General features: G+C 41.9%; 1 protein-coding gene across 4 annotated transcripts in view; it reads left to right on the top strand.

Moving 5' to 3' along the window:
• apbb2b (amyloid beta (A4) precursor protein-binding, family B, member 2b) overlaps positions 1–27,729 on the top strand; it is a 56,254-nt gene that overhangs the window by 23,491 nt on the left and 5,034 nt on the right. For 2 of the 4 annotated variants that reach the window (XM_085276872.1, XM_085276873.1), the window contains exons 4-17: positions 637–1,677; positions 9,545–9,789; positions 10,780–10,911; positions 11,430–11,498; positions 12,320–12,370; positions 13,366–13,451; positions 13,753–13,813; positions 16,500–16,646; positions 17,153–17,280; positions 20,895–21,009; positions 24,331–24,418; positions 25,726–25,809; positions 25,907–26,022; positions 26,974–27,153. In XM_085276872.1, the coding sequence (XP_085132998.1) occupies positions 637–1,677; positions 9,545–9,789; positions 10,780–10,911; positions 11,430–11,498; positions 12,320–12,370; positions 13,366–13,451; positions 13,753–13,813; positions 16,500–16,646; positions 17,153–17,280; positions 20,895–21,009; positions 24,331–24,418; positions 25,726–25,809; positions 25,907–26,022; positions 26,974–27,153 (2,543 nt within the window). The remainder of the gene's footprint in view (positions 1–636; positions 1,678–9,544; positions 9,790–10,779; positions 10,912–11,429; positions 11,499–12,319; positions 12,371–13,365; positions 13,452–13,752; positions 13,814–16,499; positions 16,647–17,152; positions 17,281–20,894; positions 21,010–24,330; positions 24,419–25,725; positions 25,810–25,906; positions 26,023–26,973; positions 27,154–27,729) is intronic. The other 2 variants (XM_085276874.1, XM_085276875.1) reach the window with 2 other exon arrangements.

Here is a 27,729-nt window from a genome sequence, read left to right as displayed (position 1 = left end):
TTTAAAAAGCTTGAATTTCAGCTGAAAGTCCACCTGCTCATTCACGTCTTGATTTTTTCCATTTCAAATCCATTGTGTGGATGTACAGCAGCAATGTTCCTGGTTTTGCTAGTTTCTGGGATAAAAACAAGTAAAAATATTGGCAAAATTAAGTCCACGCTAATGGATGAGGTTGAAGACACACATGCAGTGCCACACGTTATTCCCACAAGTGCTAACATTAGCATTGCTAGTAACAGGAACCTTCTTCCTTGCAGCGCCCTAGGCTAGTGGCGAATGGCGCCATAACATCTTAGGATGGCACGTAATAAAATTACATAACACAACTAGGGACCTGCAGTGCTTTCTCAAATTGTTCATTCTGTATTTGGTGGTTAGTTGAACAAAATTCGAAAAAGTTTAGGCGACGTACTATGAGTCTGACACACGCAGCGAATGCAAATGGAGAACCTAACAGTCGATATTGGCAGCAGCATGAATAAATTAACATAATATGTAAGAAAATGAAATAGTAATTTTTTTTTTTAACAAACATATAGATGTTATTGACAGTGATGTCTCACCTGTGTGTTGTCTGTGTATTAACACGTGGATATTTAGGTTTTTAAATTCACTATTTATTTTTTTCTGCTTCAGGTGATCTGTCTGGTGCAACGATGATGTCAGTAGACGTGACCAATCGTAACGGCCCTGCCGCCACGCCCCCCACCTCACTCAGCCTTCGCTCTTCACACAACCAGCTCCTCACCAGCGATGTCATCAAACAAGGCTCCGCCACTCCTCCCAAATGTCGGAAGAAGTATGCGCTTACCAGCATCCAGGCCGCCATGGGCCTCGGTGAAGTGGTGCCGCCCTCATCGGCATCATCATCTCCATCGTCATCCCCGTCACAGTCCTCCACTCCCAACAATCCCAAACTAGCAAAGAATGGGGTGAACCAGCTTCGTAAAGCTGGCCAGGACCACAACAAAAACACAACTGACCCTGATTTGATGGATTCAGAAATAATAGCAGATGACCTTAATGTCAACGTGGCAGAGGAACAAGACAGTCGCACTCTTACTAATAATGATCGAGAGGAAGATGCCAACCTTCACCCAGATACTCACAGTGATGTAGAGGCTGAGCAGACGACAGAGCCTGACTTGGACTGTAACATAAACACTACTGTGGAGCTCAAACTGAGCAGCAGCACGGCTGATTTGGACTTTGACTCAGAGGACACCAATGACATCAGCATCTTGTCTGAGAAGGAAATGATGTTAAAGATGAAGATCGAGGAAGATGAGATGGTGGGGGGAGAGGAAGATGAGGAGACGAAGCCTTTACTGACAGTAGACAGTGAACCCCCTGTGAAGAACCACAAAGTTTCTCCAGGCCTGGAGCTCATCTCTGACCTCCACTCCAACCTCAAGCTCCTCAAATCTGGCAAGAACTCTCCAGTACCCCCTCCTCCTTCCCCACCCAAGCAAGCCAGTCCAGAAGACACTCCCCTGCTCTCCATGGTCTCCTGCCCCTCCTCTTCCTCCTCATCCTCCTCTCCAGAGACGAAGAAGGACAGAAGAACTGGCGCAAAGACAGACTGTGCTTTGAACCGCATCCAGAATCTGAACCCCAGTGACGAAGAGTTGAGCTGGACTACCTTGTCCCAGGAGAGCAACTCGCCAGAGGAGACAGGTACGCACACGGACAGACACACACAGAGCCCATGAAGCCTTAATGCAGCAAACGTTACTGATATTTACAAATATTCAGTGTAGTTTTTATGTGAGTCTTATGTCAGCTACTGTGGTATGTTTTGTTTTGGAGGGTTTTCCCCCTCCTGGTGTTTAGCGGTTTCACCGTCCTCTCTACTGATGACATTTTTCCATTTACCCAGAGTGTGTGTGCGTGCACATCTGAGAGTGTGTGTGTCCATTCATGGATATGCAGAGCTCAAGCATTGCTTAAAAAGAATAACAAAAACTCCAGCCTCCAGTAAATCTCCCAGAATCCCTCAGGCACAGGAAGTGCCCTTGTAACCTCATGGGGGTTGGTGTGCCAGATCAGCTGTGTCCTGTTTCCAGCTTCATCCTGATCATATGTGTGTGAACCAGGCTTAACTTAATGCATAAACTAGCTGCCAATATCTTGGTGTGTTAGATGTTTTTTTCCCCCCCTCATCTTAAAGCTCCACAGAATGGAGCTGCTTTCCTCTCCCCTGTTGCACTTGTATTCGTCTGTATTGATCAGCTACCTTGAGCTTCATCTCTATTATATATCTGTGAATACGAGCATCTGGTCTCTGCAAATATTAGATAATGGATAACCTTTCCATAAGAACCTGTAAGCTGGGTCAAGAGGAAAAGCTGTAGTCTGCTGTTAGTCTAACATAGTTTTAGTTTTAACAACTACAATAATTACCTTCCCTATGTGTGCAAATCCTGAACTTTAAAAATGAAAACTAATTAAGACTAATACTGAACAATTTTAAATAAAAATGTAACTGAAAGAAGCGCAACTCTAGAAGTTGACTTAAAAACTAATTAAAATACAGAAAAAGTAATATCCCTGAGACACAGAGTGACTGAGATATTCTTAGTTGTTCAATTTCTGTTCCTCTCATCCTGTAATGATGGGCATAATGATGACGCTGACTAATATTTAATATATAGACATAGAAAAGAAATCAGATGTAGCCCTACTTTACATCTGTATGTTTCTTCTCTGTCTTTGGTTACTTTGTAGATAATTTCTCTGTTTAAACCTTTAGATATAAAATATCTGGGAAAAATGGTATTGTTTAGATTGCAAACAGCTACTCAGTTTTGCCATCTAATGAACTATTATTAATATTGTTATTATTCATTGTTACAAAGCTGTGAGGATAAACTTTTGCGTGATATTTAGAGTTTGAGAGTCTCCATCTGTTGCGGGTCTCTTGCTTTCTTGTATTTGCATGTTGGCTACGTCTGCAGGTCTCTTCAGTTCACTGTTGTTCTTTGCCAGCGTTATGTTAAAATCTGGGTATGGAGTTTTTCTCTGGGCACTTAAAACTTGTGGTTTAGTGTAAGACGAGCAAAACACATCCGTGCTCCTGCAGAACAGCAGCCGGTCCTGCAACATAACCATATGGGCACTTTAGTGTTCCTCATAGCTTGTCATATAAACAAAGCCTCCAGATTAACAGAAAGAAGAGGCTGTGGTCTCGGCTGTAAACAGTGCCGTCTTTCTGAGTCTGTGAGTTGTACTGCTGCTTTTTTTTTTTTTTTTTTTTTTTTTTTGGCTTTCTGATGACTCACAGTCTCAAGTTGAAAGCTCTGAGCATCTGTGTAACTCATTTCTCTACAAGTTGGAATACCAGCAGCTTGCATTTTTACAGTTTTACTGTCGTGTTGTCTGGATTTCAGGATTACATTTTCATGTGTTCATTTGTCCAGGATTTCATTGTGTATAAAAGCCCATCTAGGGATGTGCATCGCAAATTAGCTAAGGCTATAAATGCTGGCGTGTATGGCACTGTTCATATTACATACCTGTTTCTATACAGAAAATTAATAAACGAAAGTAACAGTCTTTCAGATCCATCTTTGCTTATTTGCAATGTCATTTAAAAAAGAGAACCAGGACCATGATGTGTGTAGTGAGGAGCTCAGTAAGGAAGCAAATGACTAGTTAAATTGTATATGTCACTTTCATCCCCGCAGGCCTATATAATCAAGCACCTTGGCATGCAGACTGCTTATACAAACATTGTGAAAGAATGGGTCGGTCTCAGGCGCTACATGAATTCCAGGATGGTATCATGACAGGATGCCACCTGTGCAACAAGTCTGGTTGTGACATTTCCTTGCTACTAAATATTCCACTGTCAGCTGTTAGTGGTATTATAACAAAGTGAAAGCGATTAGGAACGACAGCAACTCGGCCACGAGGGGTAGGCCACGTAAAATCCCAGACTTGAGTCAGCGGATGCTGAAGCATATAGTGTGCTGAGGTCGCAGGACCACTAAACTTCATGTGGGCTTCAGCTTGGCTGAAATACAGTGACTAGACAGCTTCATTGAATGAGTTTCCATGAATGAGCAGCTGCATCCGAGCCTTACATCACCAAGCAGTGGTGTAAAGCATGCGACCACTGCACTGTAGAGCAGTGGAGACGTGTTTGCTAGACTGACGAATCATGCTTCTCTGTCTGACAATCTGACGCATGACTCTGGGTTTAGCTATTTCCAGGAAAACGGTACTTCCCTGACTGCATTAGGACAATTTCATGCTCCAAAATTTGTGGGAACAGTTTGATGATGATCCCTTCCTGTTCCAACATGACTGCACACCAGTGCACAAAGCAAGGTCCATAAATACATGGATGAGCGAGTCTGACTGCCCTGCAAAGAGACCTGACCTCAACCTGATAGAACACCTTTGGGATGAATTAGAATAGAGACTGCGAGCCAGGCCTTCTCAGTGTCACAAATGTGCTTCTGGAAGAATAGTGAAAAGATTCCCGGAAATACACTCCTAAACCTCCGGAAAGCCTTCCCAGAAGAGTTGAAGCTGTTATAGCTGCAAAGAGTGAGCTGACGTCATATTAAACCCTATGATTTAAGAATGGGATTTCACTCAAGTTCATGTGCGTGTGAAGGCAGATGAGAGAGTACTTTTGGCAGTATAGTGTATCTATCCAACTCCTAGTTGCCCATACTGTAGTGCCCCCTATCTGCTTTTGTCAAACTCACGTTGACAAATCTGTGTTGTTTTCCCAGCAGTGTGATAGATTCCTCTGTGGGGATTGTGGGCTAGAGGGTTGGTATGACCCTGTTTTCCCACAAAGGTGTCAAAACACACACACACTCTGCATACAGAGTCTAAGAGGGTCCTTCAAGCCCTATTTATAGAAGTCTAACATTATCACATAACATCCTGTGCTGTAAAACAGATTTCATGGTACAGCATTCATGATAGTTTGTGTAGGTAGTTGAAGTATTTTGGGACATGCAACTGTGTAGTCTGTCCAAAAACCAATGCTGATTAGAGCAGCAGTGGAGAACAGTGGAGTTCACCACAAAGAGCAAACAAAATTAAAGTTCCTGCTCTGTTCTGACTCAAGCTAGTAGCTAAGCTAAAGGACCAACAACCATTGCCCAACCATTGTAGGAAACAGTTACTGGCTGTGGTGACAGGGGACAACTACATGTACACCAGTGTTCGGCCAGGTTGGTCCCTTAACTCAAGCACAGTATAACTGAATGGTGATTAGTGCCAAAAAGCAACGCGTGATGCTCAAAGTGTGTTTGAGACAGTTACATGTCTTTCTACCTCTCTGACCCACCTCGTCCTCGCACCTCCACTGGATGAGATGCTGAATAAAAGCCGATTTGGAGGTTGCCAGGACAACCAAGAGAGGCTGAAAAAGAGGGAGAAAATAATAAACCTAGAAATTCGATAAGGATGACTGTGCCACATTTTAGCCTCCTTCCATGTGCCCCGGCTGCATGTTTGGTTTTGAACAGGAAAGGGAGGGTAGAGCTTTTTTTTTTTTCTTTTGTTTTGTTTTGTCTTCTTGTTGATGTGGCTGATGCTCTAGATAGAGAGGGGAGAGACAAGCAGCAAACACAGCTCGCCTGCAGGGGGAAACAGCCCCCCCCCCCCCCCCCGTATAAATGTTTGTCTTTCACTCCTGTTTTCCTCAGTCGCAGGCTCTCCATCCTTTTTTTTTTTTTTTGCTCCTCCTCTCATTCACTCTTTCTCCCCATTTTTTTTTCCTACTGCCTCTCTCGTCACGTCATGTTTTCTCTACCTCTCTGCCTTGATTTGTCCCCCCTCCTCTCTCTCTCTTTCTCTTTCTCTCTCTTTCCCTTCCTCTCTCTCTCCCTCCCTTCTTGGTCTCCTCACCCCCTCTGCTGCGGTGTCCCCCTCACTCTGATCTCTGCTTCCTTCTCTCTCTTTCCATCTCTGTCTGGGCTTCTCTCTTTGGTTACAGCATTGGGTTTTGCTGTATGAGAGGCAGCTAGCTAACTATGATGCTGGGAAAAGACTACATGCTGGCCATTGTGATTGTCAATTACGAGGGTAGGTGCATTTTTACAGAGTTGGCCGGAAGCTGGACTGTTGTCTTTGAGTTTCAATGCTGTCTGAGCATGCATGTGTCTGTGTCTTCCTACATGGGGATGAAGTTTATTTCTGTAATGACATCATCTGCAGAAACAGTCTGGTTGGTTCATGCTGTGTTAATATGTCAATGCTGGTGTGCATGTGTGGTGTGGTGTCTGTATGTGTTTTGCTCCAGAAGCTTGCAGCTCTCCCCCTCCCCCTGCTCAACTGTACTCTGGCATGCAGCTGCATGCTAACCGAGGCTATCACAGGCTAACTGCTACGTAGGTCCCCATTTCCACCAGCTGCGTAGGTGCACTTTAACAGCATCAGTGCAAGCACACCAAGTCTCCTAATGCCGTTTCCTTACTTGCCACATCCGTTGCCAAGAGTGACACTGATAACTTTGAGTCATTGTGTAGCCCTCAGACCTTTCCAGCCAGAGATCTCCTCTCTTTTCTCTTTCAGTGTTTCTCTCTAATTTTGTTTATGCAGATGCATTAATCCACATCCAGTAGTCATCTCATGCTGGCACCCATTCTAAGTCACCATCTTTCCTCTCGCTCAAAGCAGATGGAGACGCTCAGATTCTCTCTCTTGTAGTTTTATTTGCTCTGACCTATTTTTCATTCTCAAAAGACTCCAACTCCCAGCAGTCAGTGCACCACCCTAAAGGATGTCCTTATCTCCCAGCGAGTGCGTTTTTCTATATTTTCTATGATTTATGCTCTTTGAGAGTCTTAATAACTTGTGTGTGCACGCATGTGTGTCTGAGTGCCATCACAGTCTGGCCCGACCCCGTTGTCACAGTGACATATGGCCTGCTGTCGTGGCAACGGGCCCACTCGCTGCGTTTCATCAGCATGGTCAGCAGTTCAAGAACGCCTTGCAATCACACAAACGTACATAAATACATGCAGCACCAGCTGACCGGCCCCTTGGAGCTTATATCACTTTTATGAGTTGCTACACCCCCAACAGAGTTTGGGATCGTCTTTACTACGTCTGCCACGACATCATCTCCACACAGGAACACAAAGATCCCATCAATACTTCACTGTGTGTGTGTGTGTGTGTGTGTGTGTGTGTGTGTGCGTGCGTGCATGTGCATGCTGCCAGGAAACTGCAACCTTCACATGAGATGACTTTTAGTCCAAGAGTGAAGAAAAATTAATTTAAGTACTCCATCTCCACAGAGTGTGTGTTTGTGTGCGCACATGTGTTTTCAAGGTAACAGCTGTAGCTCCTCTAAATATATCACTGCCCAATAAATTATGCTAACAGACATCTGCTCTGTTTGCTGATGTTGTGTTCTGTTGGTGGAGGAAAGCTTAATTTTCACATAAATCTGCACATGCATACATTCTGAGAAGCAGACTAAAGCACAGATGAGACGTTTGCTGTAGTTGCATCTCAACTTTGGAACAGTCGCCTCTTCACCATTAGGACCTCACCAACACTTGACATGTTTAAAGCCCCCTGTAAAACACATCCTTTGAGCTTTTGACACTTTTTTTTACTTTTTTTTTCCTTGTCTTACTTTTTTCTGTATTTTCTTGCTCTGATTTATTCATTTTATTAGTACAGCACTTTATTTATAAGCTCATTTAAAAAACAAATTAACTTTACTAAGCCCGTACAGCACTCAGAAAAGTTTATTTCTGGTTGAAATTAGACAAAGAGACATTTGTGGTGATGGTGCACGCATAACCATGATCAGTCAATATGGAGTCTGTGTTATCTTATGTCTGGGACCTGGGATTTTGATGTTAAGGTTTTCTGTGTATTAGAGTTCTTTGTTCTGTATTGTTGATAATCTGGCTTTCTGGTATTTCTAAAGGTTTATGGTTCTTTTTTTTCCTTATTGCTGATACGAGTTCCCTTTCGTGTTACTACTTTGTTCCAGTTCAAGTCCTTAAGCTCTGTAGCCGTCAAGCTCTGTAGCCTTCTGTTTATGATGGTAATTCTGCTTTTTTTAGGTTCTCATGAAATTCTTGTTATCTGTGTCTTTAGTTCCTTCACTAGTTTGTTAATCCCTGTTTCTGTTCTCATTCTGTTTCTTCAGTCTTCTGTCCATATTTCTGGTATTTCTATGTCATTTTCACATGTGTGAGTCTGCCATCTGTTAGTCCTTGTCTTACTTTGGTAGTCTTTTGTCTCTTGTCTCTAGTTTTACTTCCCCTGTCTCGTTATTCTTGATTTGTTGCTGCTGTATTTCCCACCTGTTTCCTTTTCTCTCATTACCATGTGTGTATTTATTGTCGTCCCCTATACTGTGTGCTCTCTCTTTTTTTTTTTTTTTTTTTTTTTTTTTTTTTTTTTTTGTGTGCTTCCTTATAGTCCTGGATTTGTATTCTTGGCTCCTGTTTAGGGGTTTTGGGTTTTTTTGGGGTATTTAAGGAAGACTCAACCATTAAAGCTGTTTTGAGGTCATTTCTTGTCTCATGAGTCCTGCGTCTGGGTCCTAATCCTGCCTTCTCCACAGGGTTTCATGAGTATTTAATTCTATGCACTTTACTGTTACTGAGTATTGCCCCTCTTCTTTCCACTTCATTAGGCTGTATATCGAACAATGAACAGCTTTGTGTATGAAGTTTAACTACTATGTTGCTTTGATCATATTTAACCTATAGCTTTCCAATGTATAAAAATGTGAAGGGGAAAACGTCACCACTATGGGAGAGATGAGACACAATTTAATGGTGGGTGGAGAGGAAATGCTCGCAGGAAGTCCTATAGCTTTGGGAGCCTATAACAGCATAACTGAGAGATCGGGGTCACCTGAAAGTTTTGAGTTGAAAAGAGGATGTCTCTGAATTTAGACTGGTAGATGGTCCACAAGCCTGATAACGGAAGGCTCTGCCTCCCATTCTACTGTTAGAAGCTCCAAGATACCATAGGTAGGATAATTTGGTACTACAAGGAGTTTAAGGTTAAATTGAAGAACAACGGATCACACACCCATGGAAATCAAGCGGCACATTTCTCTAAAACAGGGTTCAGTGAAGAAGCTAACACAATTACCAGGGCCAGTGAAGAACAATTCCTCATTTGTGTCACGCTGAATAAACTGTAATATGTTTTAAGTACTGAGTGGGTCGCTCATTGAGAAAGTGTCTCAGCTGCTTTAGATGTAAGAGAAATCCTGATATCTGTTTGATATTTTTTTCTTTTTTTTTTTTTTTTTTGCCCATGTGATATCTTTCATTTAAAAAGTGTGTAGGGCTTTGTTTAACAAATGCTACAGAAGTGCTTTACAGGCGTTCTTGTGCACATGGAGATATGGTTGGTTAAAAGGGACAGGTGCAGCAGATGCCGGTAATCCAGCTCAGCTGTTGACGTAGCTCAATGTGGGTTCACTTTGAATTAACTGTATGGTGCAAAAACAGCCACAGAGACGGGAAGTTTTGGGGGAAACGGAGCAGGAGAATGATGGCCCTACATCCATCCATTCACAATTTTCTTCCACCAGATATTTGGAGCGAGCAGTCATTCCAGACAGACCCCGACCTGCCTCCAGGATGGAAAAAGATTACAGACATGGCTGGTATCTACTACTGGCACATTCCTACAGGCACCACTCAGTGGGAACGGCCCGCCACTCATCCACAACCCCCTGGACAGATGGAGTCCACGGCCCTGGGTGACCACTCAGCCTCAACACCACGTAAACCTTCCCTGGGCTCACTCAGCCCCTCACCCACTCCAGACCACGAGGTGAGGGACATGCATCAGACTTCACATTATGACCACTGTGGATGTTAATTTGACACGTACCACCTACCTAATCGTTACTGCAGACCATGTGCACACTCTCATGGAAACGGTCTTTCCTGATGGCTATGGCCTCTTTCAGCAAAAATGATTCAGGAATGGTTTGAGAAGCACAACAACGAGTCTAAAGTGTTGACCCCGCCTTCAAATTCCCCAGATTTCAATCTAATTTAGCATCTGTAGGATTTGCTTGAGAAATGAGTCCGATCCACAGATGCCCCACCTCACACAACTTACAGGACTTAAAGGATGTGTTGCTAACATCTTGGTGCCAGATACCACAGCACACCTTTCTTTTTGTAGTTGAGAATAGATTCTGACGAAGGCAATCAGCTCACAGCATACATGAAGAGATGAAGGGAAAGTAATGCAGTCAAACAATTTGATTTAAAAACAAAGTAATAAAGTCAAACTTTAATGCAGTGAAGGTAGTGTATCTATTACTGGCTACAATGCAATTTAGTTGCTAATGAAACTCCTCAACTCTTAATAACAGCTAAGCATTAATAAAACTGGAAATGTCACAGCGGTTAAAATGAAAATGTTTATTTTGAGCTTTGGATTAGCATAAATCAACAAAAGCGCTCACAGCACAGAATAATTATGAGGAAAACTGTAATAACACCTGTGTTGGAAGTGAATTAAGCACTCTGTGCTGCTGTTCTCAGAATAATATGTACATGACTTGTACTTAATGCTGCTGTGAGTTTTCATGAACAGGTATTTTTACAATTTGTATTTATGCAACTGACATGAGGACCAGTCGGTGCTGCCGACAGTAATTCTGTCAAGTGCAAATGACGAGCATTTCCCTAAACAAGATGGGAAAAAATGGATTTCTTGAATCCATTAATCATTGTTGACTCCAATAAATATGGATTAAACAGTGTGTCTTTATTTTTTTAATACCTCTGTGTTTCCATGCGCTTACAGTCATGCCAGGCCGAGATCTTCTTCAGGGGGTCGACTCGCTCGGGCAGCACCACCTCTGACAGCTCAGTGGAGCCTCTGTCCACTCACGAGCCCACACTCCCCACATGTGGATTTGTGAACAGCTGTTACTTTGTAAGCCACCGTCGTTTTTGTGTTACATTGTACTTCACAGGAGTCTGTGATGTTCATCGCGGTTTGCAAGAGTTATTTTCACGCTTCCATGTGCCAGTTTTAAACGGCGCAGTGCATTTGTCTGGGTTTCAATATAGTTTTATTTAAATGTAGGCAGCTGGGCAAAGGGAGTGAGAGGGAGAGCACTGTTAACACTCCAGTCTGGTAGCAGAATACAAGAACACTGAGCCGATCAATCAGTCAATCATGTAGAATGATAGGTGGAAATGTAGAGAGGAAAGGAGATGGATAGAGAGCGGCCCCATGTAGATAAAATATCGATCCAGTGAGAATGGACTGATGTTGACAGATGGATGTGCCTCAATCTGATTCTGGCACATCCATCTGATGCGATCGACCTCCAGACTGCTCGAGTATCACCCAGCTGCACAAAAGCTAAAATGGCAGACGGACCAACATGGTGCAGCAGGATGTCACTAAACAGAGTCTCATCATTTCTCTCTCTGATGTCTCTTTAGCCGCGCTCCGCGTCTCTGCAGGGTGTGGATCAAGAGTGTCGCTCTCAGCGTCACGAAGATGAGGAAAAGGTAGGAGTCCCAATCTGCCCTCAGACTTGTAGCATCTTTTTTCACTTTTTTCTTAGTTCTGTAAATAATTCCTCTGCACCCGTACGTGTATATTACTGTATTTGACTCCTTGTATCATATATAGAGCAGTCAATAAGTGTTTGGACTCTGACACTGATTTAACCTTGTACTTCAGCATGCTTTCCCCCATAAAGACAACATTTGACAACCAGAGACTCACCCCTCAGTTCAGAAGAGAGCTCCTAGTAAGCTTTCAAGGGGCAAAGACTGGGAACAAGTGTAATGGTCATTGGACATCAGCTGCAGTCACTATAACATCTAGTATTATAGCTTTTAGTAGTGTGACTTTTATAATGATTTTCTAGTTATATTGATGTCTTTTTCTACTTTTTGTCATCTCTTTGCACACTTTCGGTGTAATTACTGTATCTTTGTGCTGTAGTAAAGCTTGAAAACAACAGAAATGGTGTCACGGTCTAAACACTTGCTGATGGGTCCTGTATGTTTGTGTCGCTTACATTCTACTAATCAAGAATCGACAGATTCTCCGTAGCGAGGTGAATGTTCAATGGGAGCAAAACAAATCGGGGAAAACCCGGAAAGTCCCGTTGGACTCTTCTTGGCCCTTTTACTTTTATTTAGGAAACGTTTTGCTGCTTTGCTCGTTATTGCAACACCGTCTGAGTGTAGAGTAAGCTGGTTAGCTAACAACATTGTTCTGTCTTTATCCCCTTGCCCCCCTCTCCACCCAACCTTTGACTCTCAATCCTTGACCCGCCACTGTGTGTGTGTGTGTGTTTGTGTCTTAACGCCAAATATAGAAACAGGTGTGGAGTGAATTTGGCGGAAAAATTGATAGTGAAATGTGGAAGGCAAGTATAATGCACTCGGTGTCAGTGAGTCTTGTTCTTGGTCTAACCTCACCAGCTATTTGAGTGTGTGCATTTATACATCCTGTGCTAAAGTTCACTGCCTGGGCAAAAAGCATGCGTGGCTGATGCTTTAACATAAAAATATCTGCACAAACCGCAGCCTCTGATCATGCCTGATGTGTAAGAACATGTCTGTTTACTCCACTCCAGCGACACATTAGGTTGTTTCTTTCTTTACATACGCCAGTAATATATTTTCATCTTTCTGTTCTGGTGGCACAGATCTGACTGCGTAGTCACACACACCAGTGTGTGTACATACCACATAAACCTTTTTCTTTCTGAATGCAGCATGCCCCATTACACATAACACACCAATGCCATTTATCCATCCGGCAGCAGCATTCGCTCCACACTTGGATGCATGCTGGCATTCACGCTGAAGGGTCAGAATTTACATCTATTTCGTGTCTTGTAGCGCCTCTACCACAGGAGTTTGTACCCCATGAATTTTATGACGGGTACACATAGGTGTTTCAGTTTATAGCGGTAATATTTTTGGACATTGCCACATATCTCGCTGGAGCAAAATGACCAGCAAGCCTGTGAAAATGATCTTTTTTTTAGGAGGACTGAGGAAGAAATACAACCACACGAGAAGATAGAGTAATTTTTTTTTTTTTTTTTTTTTTTAAAAACAGTAGGAATCCATAAGGAACATCCATATTAACATTAAAAGGATAATGCCAGCTCATCTTCTTGTTGTTAAATCTGGATGTCTTCATCAGGATCTTATCTGGCTGCACTTACTCCTGTTGGATCATTCAGTTTTGTTTTGTTTTTTTAATTCAGGAGAGTGTTTCAGTGACAGAAGACACAATCGGTTTATATTCTCATACAGTATTCCAGGTTGCATGTGTAAAAGATGCTCTAGGGTGGAACCCCTGCTGGATACAGAGGCTTATTTTGCTATGATTTTCACATATGTGCATCAGGACCTGCAGGCAGCCACAGTGAACCCGGACCCCAGTCTGAAAGAGTTTGAGGGTGCTACGCTTCGCTACGCGTCACTCAAGCTAAGGTAAAATACAGAAGACACACAAATCCATCCAGCTTCTGTGCATGAATCTCTGAAAGCCTCCAGAGCTGCAGTTATTAAACAGATTGTCCTGTATTTTAATCTCTTCTTTGTTTCTTGGAGATTGTATTTAATTAAAGTGTAACAGGTTCAGCCAAAGCAGCCAGTTAGATCCTCTCTTCAGGAAAAGGGTCCATGTTCTGCTAGTGTATCGCCTGCTTGTAGCTTCTGTAAATTCACACATCAGACAGAAACCTTGCTAACAAAGCAGCTAATAGTTCTCTTATGTTTAAACTATTTTCAGGAGCCGTCCAGCAGCAGAAGAAGAAGAATCCAGCAGTATTAACAGTGACCCCGAGGCAAAGGTAAAACCCTTTTTCTAAACTTTATATACATGAAGGTCAGCATTACGCATTGGCCTTCGAATGTCTTTATAATGTGTGGTCTTAGACACAGGACAGGCTGAATCAGGTGAGGTTGTTATGTAGCTGTTGCCTCTATATTTAAAAAAAAAAAAAAAAAAAAAAAAAAGGTATTAAGTAGGTTAAAAGATCATTTTAGAATTTAAGTGCCAAACACGCTACTTTTTATAAAAGTACTTCAATTTTTTCAGTGTCTAAAGTTCCTTTAAATGGTTAAAGTTACACTCGGCTTTCCAGCACTCATGATCTGCTGCTGTTGTTGAAAGAAGAGAAAGCTTGCCCCCCAGTGGTGGAAGAGGAAAATACAAGTGTGCAGTGGTGGACCCTCTTTAAGCATCCAAACCAGAAATTCAAATGAGACATTTAAGCCTTTAAGGAGTCTCAGGCTCAGTAAAACTTACTACTGTGGAGGGTGGCATTCATTTGCAAAAGGTCACCTTGGGCCATAAGTTAAATTTTAAATTGCAGTGTTACTCACACCCACTGCATTCTGTCATAAGCTGCAGCAAATTCCAGTGAGACTAAAATAAATGAACACAATCCACAACAACCACAAAATGTACGGACAACAAAGCACAAAAACTTGTACACATTCATTACATTTATGCATGTACCTATGCATGTTGGTATTTGCACACTATCATATATATATACTGTATAAGTTATTTTTGTTTTGTTTTTTTTCATTTCCCACCCAGTTTCGTGAGGTATTTATAAGACATATGACAGTTTTTACATATCATCCCTTATTTTGATAGATTGAGAGAAGAAAATTTCATTTAATTTTATGAGCACTTTTCTTGCAGGTGATTGGTTGTTTAATAATTTGCCATGAATTAAACACACTGATACATGCCCAAGATACATTGCCTTATGTACATTTATGGAGTTATTTATCATTGAACTTTTGATATAGTCCCTTCTTAAGGTCATGTGTGAAGTGATGTGTTGTAATGTAATATTGAACCTACAAATATCAATATAAATTGGATATATCAAAAGATTTGCTAAATTAGATTTTACAGTAGTGAAATGAAAATGATACGATACTTTTACAAAGTGTTACATGTGCATAAATACAACAAATGGGTCATTTTAGCTTTGCTAGGCATCTTGGTGACATCATGAAACCGGTCATAGATGAGAACCGTCAGCAGACTAAGATGTAGGAGGATTTCAATTTTGTTTTAGTTCCCAACTTTTTTCCTCATTTGGTCTTTTTTTGTACCCACTGTTGCTTCTGATTCCCCTGATGGTGGTGGTATTATTACTATTATTATTAATAGTAGTAGTAATATTATTATTAATTGTTAAAGTTCTGAAAAAGGTTCGAGATGTGTTTGGCTCATCAGAGTTAAAACTCAGTGGGTTGGTTGGTGTCCCAGCCTTCAGTCCTTAGGCAGCAGTGACACTGTGATGAAGACCAGACACAAACACATGCCTGCAGCTCAGGCTTTTGATATGGCAACACGCTCGCACACTCACATGTTACAGAGAAGCAAATCAGCCATTGCTCTTTTAAGATTGGAGTGATCATTTTTCTGCCTACAAAAGAAGAAGTTAATTACGTATTAGATCTCACTCTAAAGCAGTTTCAGCCTAGCATGAGTGGAAACATGACTGCATTAGAACAAACTTGCCACGAGTCAGTTTAACTGTGACTGTCTCCGTCTCCCTCCCTGACCTATATAGAGTGCAGAGTGCTTTCTGAACGGACTGCAGAAATCAAATGAATACTTTATGAGAGCAGAGGGACTGGTCTCACTCCTCTCTTTGTCTTTAACTTTCTTCTGTTTTCTTCATCTTTTCTGTTGTTTGTTTGTTTGGTTTCATCTTTAAGAGGTTGCAAGTTTCCAATCTCATGTGTCGTTTTAAACAAAGTGACGCTACCGTTAAAGGTAACAGGGACATATGACCTTTAAACTTGCTGTCTGTGTACAAAAAAGTTACTTTACTTTTTTGCTATTAAATTAATGCTCTTCACTTAATAGCTTTTAGTCTCAGTTGTTCTTCAGAGTGCTTTTTTCCCTCTTTTCTCTGATTCAAAATCAACTGGTAAGACAGAGTAGCAGCAGATTGCATCAACATGTGGACAGGCAGAAGACTGACCCTGAGACTAACCCTGCATGGCTCACTCTTCCACACAAGCCACAACTGCTAAAGGCAAGCGCAGCGTATTTACCAACAGAGCCTGCTCTTGAGAATGATCCATACACCTGAACCATTCATTGTCCATTACAGCAAGCTTAGAGGAGCTTAGAAAATATATTAAAGTGATGCAAGATGTAGAACAAACTGTGTCCTGTACAAATACAGGACATTCAGCACTAGTGTTGAGAGGAGGTAAGAAAAAAAAGTAACAGCAAACCAGCTGCTGGTAGCTCTAAAACTTTGTAAACCTTATGCCCCATAGTGACAAAACGGCATTAATAAGGAATGACATTGCTGGAAGGAGAATATACCCAACACGTGTGAGCGTCACGGTTCGGAGCTGCCAAGGGATCCGTGATTCCTAAAAGAAATTTCAACTTTTTAGTCCTTCAAATCTTGGATGCTCTTCCACTTCCTTGTTTTCTTTGTATTTGTTGTGTATGATGGTGTGATCATCTGTTGTGTGCATTTCTTTCAGTGTTTCGCCGTGCGCTCTCTGGGTTGGGTGGAGATGGCCGAGGAGGACTTGGCTCCTGGAAAGAGCAGCGTCGCTGTTAACAACTGCATCCGACAGCTGTCCTACTGCAAGAACGACATCCGGGACACCGTTGGCATCTGGGGAGAGGTGATGAAGACTCTCCTGTTTAAAATAAAGAGCATCGTGTTTGCAGCTATTAGAAGGAGAGGAGGGGAATGCTTAGGAAGATGAATCGGAAGAAAAGCGTAAAAGAAAGAAAGGAGCAGCATCAGTTAGCGTGGATAAATGCCTCCTGAAATATGGGGAAGTAGAGCAGTGCTATCAATTCTCTGCGGTGCGCTTTTATTTAATATGAAGCGACAGAATGGACAGAGAGGGCTCGATCCCTCTTTTAATAACCTTTCATCTCCCAGCACCCTCTTTCTAGGGTTTTATAATTTATTTAGAGACCTTCAAAGCTAGAGAGCTCACAGGGACACACATGTACACACGGATAAATAAATATATGCAACAGTTGTACTGAAAGCCGCTGGCATTTAAAGGACTGTTGTTTAGTTTTTTTTATATTTTTGCTGTGACTCTCGCTGCAGGAAATAAGGATTGCATATTTTTATGATGAGCTCTGAAGGATTTGTGTGTGTTTGTGTGCCCAGGGGAAGGACATGTACCTCATGCTGGAGAATAATATGTTGAACCTAGTCGACCCCATGGACCGCAGCGTGCTTCATTCTCAGCCAATCGCGAGCATCCGAGTTTGGGGCGTTGGCCGGGACAATGGCAGGTTAGTGGGTTTTTTGTTTGTTTTTATTTTTCCCTTAAATTTGACTTTCTTTTTCTCGTCTCCGTGAATAATTTACAGTGTGTATAAAAGCACGTCTCACACTGTGCTCAAAATCAATTCCCTGGATTGTAAATGTTCAGAGAGATTTCTGTATATTTAGCGGTAATCTGGGTCCTGACTCATTGATGTCAGCATCCTTTTGTTGTTTAGCGTTTCAACGCTTCGGCTTATAAGTCGATGGCGAATTTAAAACACTCGCTCAGTGAAAGGTCATGGGAACAAATGAGGGCAAGCAGACAGGTGGCAGAGTTAACGTGGAGAAGAGGGGGAGTTGGTGATTGATGAAGGGGAGCTAATGTCAGATTAATTCATCACTACAAAGTCGAGGATGACACAGAGAGTGGCCTTTATTCTCTTTCACCACAAATCCCCACCTGACTGTCTGTCCCTCGCTTTCACCGCAGCTTGGCTGGGCTTCACTGACATCATGCTGTCACTGTACCCGGCAGCTTCTTGGTTTGAGCTTCCCGAAGTAAGAATGAGATAAATATTAAAAGAAAAGGAGCCTTTTTCTGGGCATATGAAGGTTAAAATTAAGCCATGGGCAACCAGCAGAGGACGCTGTGCACTGCTGCAGCATGCACACTGCAGAATGTAGGTTATGAGGCACAGCCGGGTGACTGGGGACTGAAACAGTTGGTGCTTACTGTATAATAAGAGCTGGCACACACGTGCGCGCGATGACGAGTGTACTCAGGAGACGGGATGAGGCTAAAAGCTTTTTGGAATATGCAGAACCTCACAATCCTGTTGCCTTGAGGGTGCATCTCTCTTCTTTCATTCACAACCACGCAGTCGTAATCGCGCAGGTGTCGATGTTATTCCGTATAATGAAGCTGAAAATCCCTCCACCACATGGACCACAAGCAATTTTTCCCCCCTCTCCAAATACTTTATTGGGATCTGTCACATATGGCTGGATAGTCTGAACAGTGGGCTGCAGCAAAGGGAGGAGGAGAAGAGGAGGTGGTCAGAGGGAGGGGGATCTGGCAGGAGAGAGGGAGAGGGGAATGAGGCTGCCAGAGGGGGAGGCATGGTTAGTGCTCACAGGGTGTGGAGCAGACAGGTTGAGGAGAGCGCGCGTGCAGTGCAGTTCGGTATCACCAGAAATTGATGGTGTGAGTCTGTAAATACGCCTGCCGGTCACAGGATTACCTGCCAGGATAGGACGACAGACCCTGTAAGTACATTTAAACACCTCATCCTCACTTTTGGAAGCATCACTCCTGCTCTTATGTTTAAAGTACAAAGAAAAGGAGGAGAAACCACAGATGAGAGGCCTTTTGGAGGGTGTTTTTTTTCTTTTTTCTTTTTTGTGAGATGTGTGTAATTGGAGGTGCTTATCACTACAGTTTGTTTGTTTTGTTTTTTTTAAGGAAAAATACTTGTTTACTCTCACGCTCTTTCAAAAGAGCCCTTCTGACATGTAATGGAGGTGATTACAGGTGAGGCTCGTCTTGTTAAGGGTCTGTTTAGGTGCAGAAGTTTAATTAAGAAGCTTTTATTTCGTGTTAAAATGGATTTTTAAAAAACAGCGAGAAGCTCCAAACAGTGTAATTCGTGTTTGATTAAAAATGCAAGATAAGAATTTTTTCAGTGTGTCAGCAAAAATGAACTCCAGTTTAGATTTTAAATTAACGACTACATGCTGGTGTAAGTTTATGCAAGTTGTTTTTTGTTGTTGTTGTTTTTTTAGCCCAGTTTTTCTTTTGTTTGTACGAGTCACGGTCTGTGAGCATGTGGATTGTATTGAAACCTGCACAGAGCTGGGATTTTCCCCTCTCTCTGCCTCTCTCTGTGTCACACACCCCTGTGAAGTGGTTGTGTCAGCACTGGAACCGTAGCCCCCAGAGCCCTCTCTTCATGTGCTGCGAAACTCATTATCACCACCGATTACACATCCTCACAGCAACCTTGACATTTTCAGGGGCGTTGGCATGATGATAAGATTATATTAGAAATGAGACATCATTCCCACTCTCTCTCCCGCCCCCTCTCTCTCCAATCCTCCTTTGACTTTTATGTTCTTCTCATCTCGGGGTCTTTTATTCTGCTCTCGTCTTTAGGCTTTTATCTTTATCTTGTACATTGTTACAATTCACTTCCAATTTTCTCTCCTTCCTTTTTCGAGTCACCCACTCTCTTGCTCTAGGTTTTTTTTTTTTTTTTTTTTTTTTTAATTAATTTTTTTATGTGGCTTAAAAAAAGCTTCTTTCGTTATGTCTTTTAAGGATATGCAAGCCTTCAGCAGGCTAACTGTTCACAACCTGACTTCTCCGTCACCCCGAGTCCCTCTCTTCATCCATTTTCTCTCTTTTCCTTTATATTCCATATATAATTTTAGCTCAGAGTAACTCTGCATTTAAGATCACCTGCAGTGCTGCTGAGATCTGTGTGCATATATACGTGCATTTTACCGTACCGCCACTAAAACTCTGTTAGAGAAGGAGACGGCAGGAGAAGTGAATATGTCACTCAAGGTTAATTTTCTATGTGAAAGTGCATCTCTTTGCAACCTTTTGTCACCCGGCAATAACGCTCACTGGTGCGATGGATTTTTTTTCTCTCCCCCTTTTTTTCCCCTCCCACTAACCTGTCTTCCTTTCCTTCTTTGCTTCCTTGGATACAGAGAGAGGTAAACGCATTCCTTCCTTTTCAGTCTGCAATGCTCCTCCTGTAGAGTACCTCTACATCATTTTATTGTTTAATTTCCTCTCTCCGTCTCATTTTCTTTCATCTTGAAAGTGGCTCTTGATGTACTCTGTACCACTGCGTGCATGCATTCAGACATGGAGGAAATGAAGGTCACATCCCCTGTCCTTGTCTGTCTACAAGTATTTTTTTTTTTTTTTAACTTTGTTACACACACACACACACACACACACACACACACACACACACACACACACACACACACACACACACACACGTACGTACGTAAATAGGAATGTCTCGTGGAGAACGTCCCTGAGAATCTGCGTCCAGGAATCCTGTTAGCCCTCAGGCCTTGTTTGACTATTACATCTCATATTGAAACACAGCCTGAAGGGAGTTATTTACACTGGCTTATGTCTTTGTGTGTGTCTGTGTGTGTGTGATGCTCTGGTTTAATTTGCTGCAGCTACATTTCTTTTTAAAGTATCCTGTGTCTTCATCCCTCTCTCCATCCCATCTCTTTCCCTCCTCCTTTTTATTCTCCGTTCCTTCTGTTCAGCTGAGTTAAATTGTTTTCGGCTCCAGTGGGCCCAGGGGAAAGTTCTTTCCTGCTGTTACTCTATTCAACTCCCTCTTGCATCACGCTGCTCTATTGATCTTTGGGGTCCATTGTCGTCTCTGCGTGTGTGTGCATGTGTCCGTCCTATATTCATCCCGCTACAAAAGGTCACTTCATCTCTCATCTGTCTCAAAGACCTGTCAGTCTCAAAAGTAGACACACACATTTTTGTTTTAAAATTTCTCCAAGTAGCACCAAACTCGTCCAGCAAACCTCATCTCCATTTGTGACTGTGTGTTTGTTTTTTTTGTAAAGCAACTCTGTGTTTTCCTCTTCTCAGGGACTTTGCATATGTGGCGAGGGATAAAAACACCAGGATCCTGAAATGTCATGTGTTCCGCTGTGACACACCAGCCAAAGCCATCGCCACCAGCCTGCACGAGATCTGCTCCCGGGTGAGTTGTTCAGGCCGGAGGAGGTTCCAGACACAGGAGGCTAACTTTGGGATTTTGGCAGACGGATGTGATGAAGCTAGCCAAGTAGTTGGACAAATGTTTTCCCTCCCACTCAACATAAAGGCTCACAGAGAAGAAAATGTAGTGTTGATGGATTTTAATTTTTTTTATTATGTTTTTAAAAGCACAAAATTATTCAGCACGCAAGCTCATCTTAAAACCCATAAAGCAAAAAAATTAATCTGTAGTCATGGTGCTGAAGAAATGCTGCAGTGCTTTATCTTATTTAACATCCATCACACAGTCAAAGCACACTCCCAAACACAGTTACCAGCAAGCTTTCTCTGCTGTGTTTGATGAATACAGGTGAATTCAAACAGGGCTGAAAGGGCAGTATTCAGACTGCGTGTTTGTCTGCTTTGAACGTTTAGTTAATGGACTGTCCTCATTAAAAGGCGAACTTTATATTCAGCGTCTGAAAAGACCTTCGAATGATTTCTTCATTTATATGCAGTCGAGATGAAAATATTTTATTTTTCAGAAGGTTTAACTAATGCTCGCCTCTGAAGTGTTTTTAGCTGAAAATGTAGAGGAGCCATTCCTCCCCCTCCATATTCATCACACCCGATCTAACAACATCTAACAACAACATTTTATTTTCCCCCTAGTCGGTCTGTTTTATAGAAAACTGATAAGAAAAGAAGAATTGGTTGCTAATAAAGATTTATTTTGATTGAAGTCTTTAATCCAGGGTTCGTACGGGTGCTTGAAATCCTTGAATACGCTTGAATTGTAATATTGTCCTTTCAAGGTTTGAAAAGTGCTTGAATGTCAGATGTGGTGCTTGAAACTGTAGTAACTCTAAGTTACTGTGACTCAAACATAGAAAAATTGGATCTTTAATTTTCCTCACCTAATTTATTTAAAAGTATTTTATAGCATATAACACCTTTAAAAAAAAATTTCAGTTCACATTTAATTCCAGAAAATCATAAATCAAAAGATGGATCTTACCTTACCTTTCATCGTGAGGTAACTGCTCTTTTAACTGTTTGGTGTCTTTGCTTTGTTTGGTGGTTGCAGAAATGGTTTACATGAGCTTTTAGCTGAGATTGAGAGGTTCCTGTGGACACTACTGATGTCAGCACTTATATTTCTGACCTCTTCTTATAAACGATTAAACGCTTTTGTCCCCATTTTTGGGCATGACATTCTCACAATAAATCAGATGAGATACTGCAAATAATAATTTCTGCATTTGTGCGATTGAATGAATTGCAAATGTGTATGCAATGACACCGTTTTAAAGATTTGGCCTAAATAATTTTGGAGTGATTGAGCCCAAACATGATGACCTAACTAGTGACACAGTGTCCTCTGTGAGTCTCACACACACACGCATGACTTTGCCGGTTTCAGCTGAAACAGTTTCAGTGTTTCAAACCTTGTTCCAGAGTTTTTAGTTCACCATTTAGAAGAAAATAAAAGACAGATCTGAATGTTTGAAAATGTTTTGGAAAAATTCTGTCAAGATTAGATGAAAAATACTCGAAGGATTAATGCAATTGGTTTATTATTTTGTTACACAAGTTTTAAAAAAGTTAAACAAGCAAGTCAATAAAGAAAAAGTTAAACAAGTAAATAAAGAAACAAGCTAAAACGAGGTAAGAACGAAAAGTTAACAAGTAAATCAGGAAACAAGGTAGAGGAGAGAAAACCCCAACAATCCCCTCTGAGCACGCACTAGGTGACAGTGGGGAGGAAAAACTGCCTTTAAACGGGCAGAAACCTCCGGCAGCACCAGGCTCAGGAGGGGGCAGTCAACTGCCGGGACTGGTTGGGGGGGTGAACAGAGGTGGAGCAAGACGAGGCTGCATCAGGTGAGGAAGCAGTAGCGTCCTTCCTCCGGAACAAGCCGAAGCATTTTTTTCTTCTTTTCCATGCACTTTTCCACGAGCGCTTTTTTTCTCCAGGATGAGGGTTCTCAACTCATCGATTGTTTCGGTGCTTTGCTTCTCAAGTTTGTTGCATCTTTGTTCCACCTGTTCTAATGTTGCTTGTTTTTCTTCAAGCTTGTCTTTGAGTTGTTTGGATGCTGCCTCGTGTATCAGCTTGTCCTTGTGCATGTCTGCATTTCTCTGTTGTACTTCTTTGTGCTTGTCTTCTAACTGCGTATTTCTACTCTGGATTTCTTGGAGCTGCAGGTCTTCATGTATTTTGTCTTGTTGCTTTTGTGCCTGCATTTCAGTGTTTTTACGCTTAAAGTTATTGAATTCCAACAACATTCCCTTAATGAGCTCTGAGTTGTTTCTCGCCATTTGATCGATCCTTTTCTGCATCTGTCAGCATCGTTTTTCCTTTTCTCCTTTTCCCCTTCCAGTTCACTTGTTTTGTCTTTCCGTTCAAAAAGGGTGAGCTTCTTGCTTGAAAATGAAATGACCAAAATAAATGCAGTATTTCTCTGCAATTACAATTGCTGTGTATTATTGTGACGTTTGGTGCAGTTTTCTTGTTTTGTGAGGTTGTTTTTTTTTCAAGTGGAGATGAATATCTCTAACAACTTGATGTCTTTTTTGAGTTTCTGCACTATACGCATATAAGGCAACCATTTCCTTATTCAGTATTTTTGTTTGGTGCATTTTTCTGTTTTTACAAAAGGGGAACAAAGGACATTTAAGTCGACCTGAGATTATTTGTTTTAATTTTTACATGGTCTTACTGAGGTGATGCAAAGTGAAACATGCATTATTTTATTTTATTTTTTTATTATTTTTGGTAATGTGCTGGAAAAGCTTAAAAATGGACTTTGAAAGTGCTTAAAAAGTACCTGAAAAATGTGTAAGAACCCTGTTAATCCAGCATAAAAAAAACAACAAAAAAACGACAACATACGTTTGATGTTTTTAAGTGGGGTTTGTGAAAGCAATGGGTGAAGCAGTTTACTTGCTTCGTGAGCGTCGTGTGTGTTGCTCGGGAGAAAAGGCTATCACTGTGTTGGAGAGAGGAGTGTGACCTGCTTAATTTGTGTGTGTCTGTGTGAGTGCACTTCTGTGCTCTTCAGGTGAAATGAGAAGACAGCATGACAGTATCAAGGGTGAAGCATTTCCAGGCTTTCGTGTTTATGCTTTCATCTCCCTCTCTCACCCATCCTCCTGCACTCTCACACGTTCTGTTGTTTTTCGGCTTTGTCTCTTCGCTCTCCTCCCCTGTGTCTCTGTCACGGCATATCACTTTGGCTTTTTTTTCTTTTACATGCCATTTCCTCATACTTCTGTATCTTCTTTTTGCTTCCCTCTCTAACCCTCCCTGCCTCTCCTCCAGATAATGACAGAGAGAAAGAATGCCAAAGCGATGGCAGGAGGCTCCCTCCATGACAGGATGCAGGCAGGACTCGATCTCCCTTTACAAGGTAGGCTTCATACATTACACAAAGCAACTCCTTGTCTGTCTGTGTGTGTAAGAGGGAGTAAATGTGACAACTGTCTTGCGTCAATAGACGCACGGGAAGTTATCATTTCTGTGGCACTGAAGATGCGTCCAAACTGGCCATTTGGGAGACTGAATGTGTCAGAAAATAGCTGGCTTTTTATCGTAATGTCCTTTTTAGTTAATGAGAATTTATAACAAGATGATTTAGGAGAGATTTATTATTGCAGCCTTGAATTTTGACAGGGGTTTAATGCGTTTTCTTTTTCATAAAATTTGCTGCCTCCTTCTCCATCATTTGACCAGTGCTGCTACTGCTCCTCATGCTTCACGCCTACCAACTTTCAATCAGTGCACTAGAGAGAAACCTGCACCAAGTGTGATAGTAACGATCAAAAACGCCACAGGTTGCCTAGCAGTTCTTTCCACTTGACAGATTTAGAGGTTTGTGGTCCAGTGCAGTTCATCATCTCACCTTTAGATTTACAAAAAAGGAGGAAGTTTAAAATTTTTTTTTTAAATGTCCGACAGATGGTAAAAATAGACTCTGTGCCTCTGTTTTTCAGTCAGTTTAATGAGAGATGTGACGACGAGCATCCGCTTCCTGTCATAACTCACTCTGTTATTTCCTGTCACCTGTCAGTCTTTCTAAGAGAGACGACGTTAGCTGTGCTGAACTAATCACTGTGTGTGTGTACACACACACACACACACACACACTCTCTCTGACTGGTCTGCTCATGTCAGCTTCTCAAATAGAACCGCTGTGGTTACTGACAATAACTTTTACGATGTAAGAAAACATGTGTTTCTAGTCTACTGTGACATATTTCAACAGAAGTCTTGTTTAAAATATTTAACACTACATTTGGAGATTATTTATTTATGATGGCAGCAAACACTCAAAGATACCAGTTCAAATATTAAAGCGCGAGCACTCTTTAATTCCACAGTCGTTCACCGGTAACGATCGAAACATGTACTGTGAGAAAGAGGCGATTCGTGAGTTTCACATTGTTGCTGGTATGTAGCATAACAACATGCTCGCATGAGGCAAGTCCGACCATCATATGGACACATGCCGTACATCTGGATGAAGATTCATATGTAAAATGTATAATTTAGGCAATGTATATTTAAAATTTAAAAAATAGCCTTTTAAAATGATTTTTTATTTTATTTTTTTAATTTTAATACACCCTCTATTGTAAAATTGTGGTGCAGTTCAGTGTACTTTATGTTATGTGTTCTTATGAGCACCAATTCAAATGTGTGTTGAATTCTCCTCAGCAGAGTTCCCCACACCAAAGACGGAGCTGGTTCAGAAGTTTCAGGTGCTCTATCTTGGGATGATGCCTGTGGCCAGACCGATAGGTTGGTGTGACACATACACACAGAGTGATGAAATGTTAATGTTGATTCTGAATGTTTATTTAATTCAAATGTTTTGTTTTATCACCTTCTACATCAGGCATGGATATACTGAATGGAGCTATAGACAGTCTGATCGGTTCTTCCAGCAGAGACGACTGGACTCCGGTGGCCCTCAATGTAGCCGACGCTACGGTCACCATCAGCAAAGACGAGGTCAGACAGGTCTGATGTTGTTGAGCTCTTATGATGCAGTCACACCAAACACCAAGCAAAGTTTTGCCTCGTTTTACTCGCGTGAAGTCGGTTGGAAACTCGCGAATATTCCCCCCTAATGTTTGATTTATAGTATCGTGTTTGCGTGCATATTTGATTATGTAGAGCATATGCAAACGGGGTGTGCAACCTACACATACACCATCCTCCACAAACCAACACAGATCAAAATGAGTGACGGTGTGTGTGTATGTGGACTGCTGATTGGTTGCTGGTCGGAACAGGAAAAGGCGTCTTTTGCATTCATGACTTACGTGAGAAACAGAAAAACCCCATAATGGTGGACACTTTTCACACTTGACTTCACTTTGCTTTTCTCCAGGATTGACTGAAGAACCAACAGCAGCATGAAGCTAAGCTGCCACCAAAGTCGAAATATTTTAACTCATGCAAACCTGGATTTGCCTCTGTCGGTGTTGGCCAAGGCTGATATACCGCGCCTCGTTGCATAAGCAGCAGTTTGTAATCACACTGTGTGAAACTTTGCTTTACATTTGGTTTCATTATTATTATTATTTGATCCTATAAAAGAGCCCCGACTGGTCTCCTGACCTCTGGAGACACATATAGAAGAGACTGCTCTCCAGGAAGGGCTCCAATGAGCACAACCTTTTCAGACCTCATCAGAAAGATTACTGTTTATTTCAATGTGTTACTCTAGAAAAATGCTGAAAAAACACACACCTTGCATTCTGGAGCGAGAGAAAATAAGCCGCTGACCCGAGCGATGAATCGCAGCTCACACAGAAACTCCACTCCCGTGTGTGTGAAGAAGTCACGGCGTTCAGCTTGAACAGCCCAGCTGCTGTTTGTAGCTGTTTAAATAAATTACTGATGAGAGTGAGCTCTTTAATACCTAATGCCTAAAGAGTTCAGACTTTCTGTCCGCAGGATGAAGAGGATGTGCTGGTAGAGTGTCGTGTTCGCTTCCTGTCCTTCATGGGCGTTGGGCGTGACGTGCACACGTTTGCCTTCATCATGGACGCTGGCGGCCATCGTTTCGACTGTCACATCTTCTGGTGTGAGCCCAATGCTGGGAGCGTGTCTGAGGCCGTACAGGCAGCTTGTATGGTGAGTCACACAAGCTGAAATTCAGCTCTGTGGTCCGTACATGGATTAAGAGTTAGATGTAAAAGAACTTTAAATGGGTAAAAGAAGAGAAACTTTGAGCCGTTTGCATTTTTTTCTGTAGCTTAATTAAATCTCTGAACTCTTGATTGCACTTAACAAAGAGCTTGTTAAGTTATTTACCAGCTGATGTTAATGCTGCTGATGCAGAGGTTTTACAGACGGGAAGATCTTTAGAGCCTCCCTCTCTCTGAAGGTGGATGTCCTTGGCGGTAGTGTAGTTGGGGTTTGATTGTTCAGTCTTGACAGATGCTCTAACCAGTACGATTTGCTCAAGTTGCAGTGGGACCCCATGTCAAAGCGTTGCTGGTTTGAAACATGCATTTAGATCAGGATAAAGCAGTTAAATTGCAGTGGATGCCCTTGCAGGTTATCCGCTATAGATTTTCTGTTTAAATGGTAAATGCTTTAGATTGCACACAGCGGTGTTTCCTGCTCTGCTGAAAACTTCTCAAACAGGATGTACTGTATATGGATTTGAAGTAATAACAGTTGTGTTAAAGCCGTAATACCTTCACA

Source organism: Mchenga conophoros, linkage group LG6, assembly GCF_057382185.1.
Source record: "Mchenga conophoros isolate Kocher_MC1m ecotype Shallow Benthic linkage group LG6, M_conophoros_male_GT1.1, whole genome shotgun sequence".
Taxonomy (NCBI): Eukaryota; Metazoa; Chordata; class Actinopteri; order Cichliformes; family Cichlidae; genus Mchenga; species Mchenga conophoros.
The sequence above is the reverse complement of the archived record's forward strand: the minus strand, read 5'-3'. Positions and strand labels throughout refer to the sequence as shown.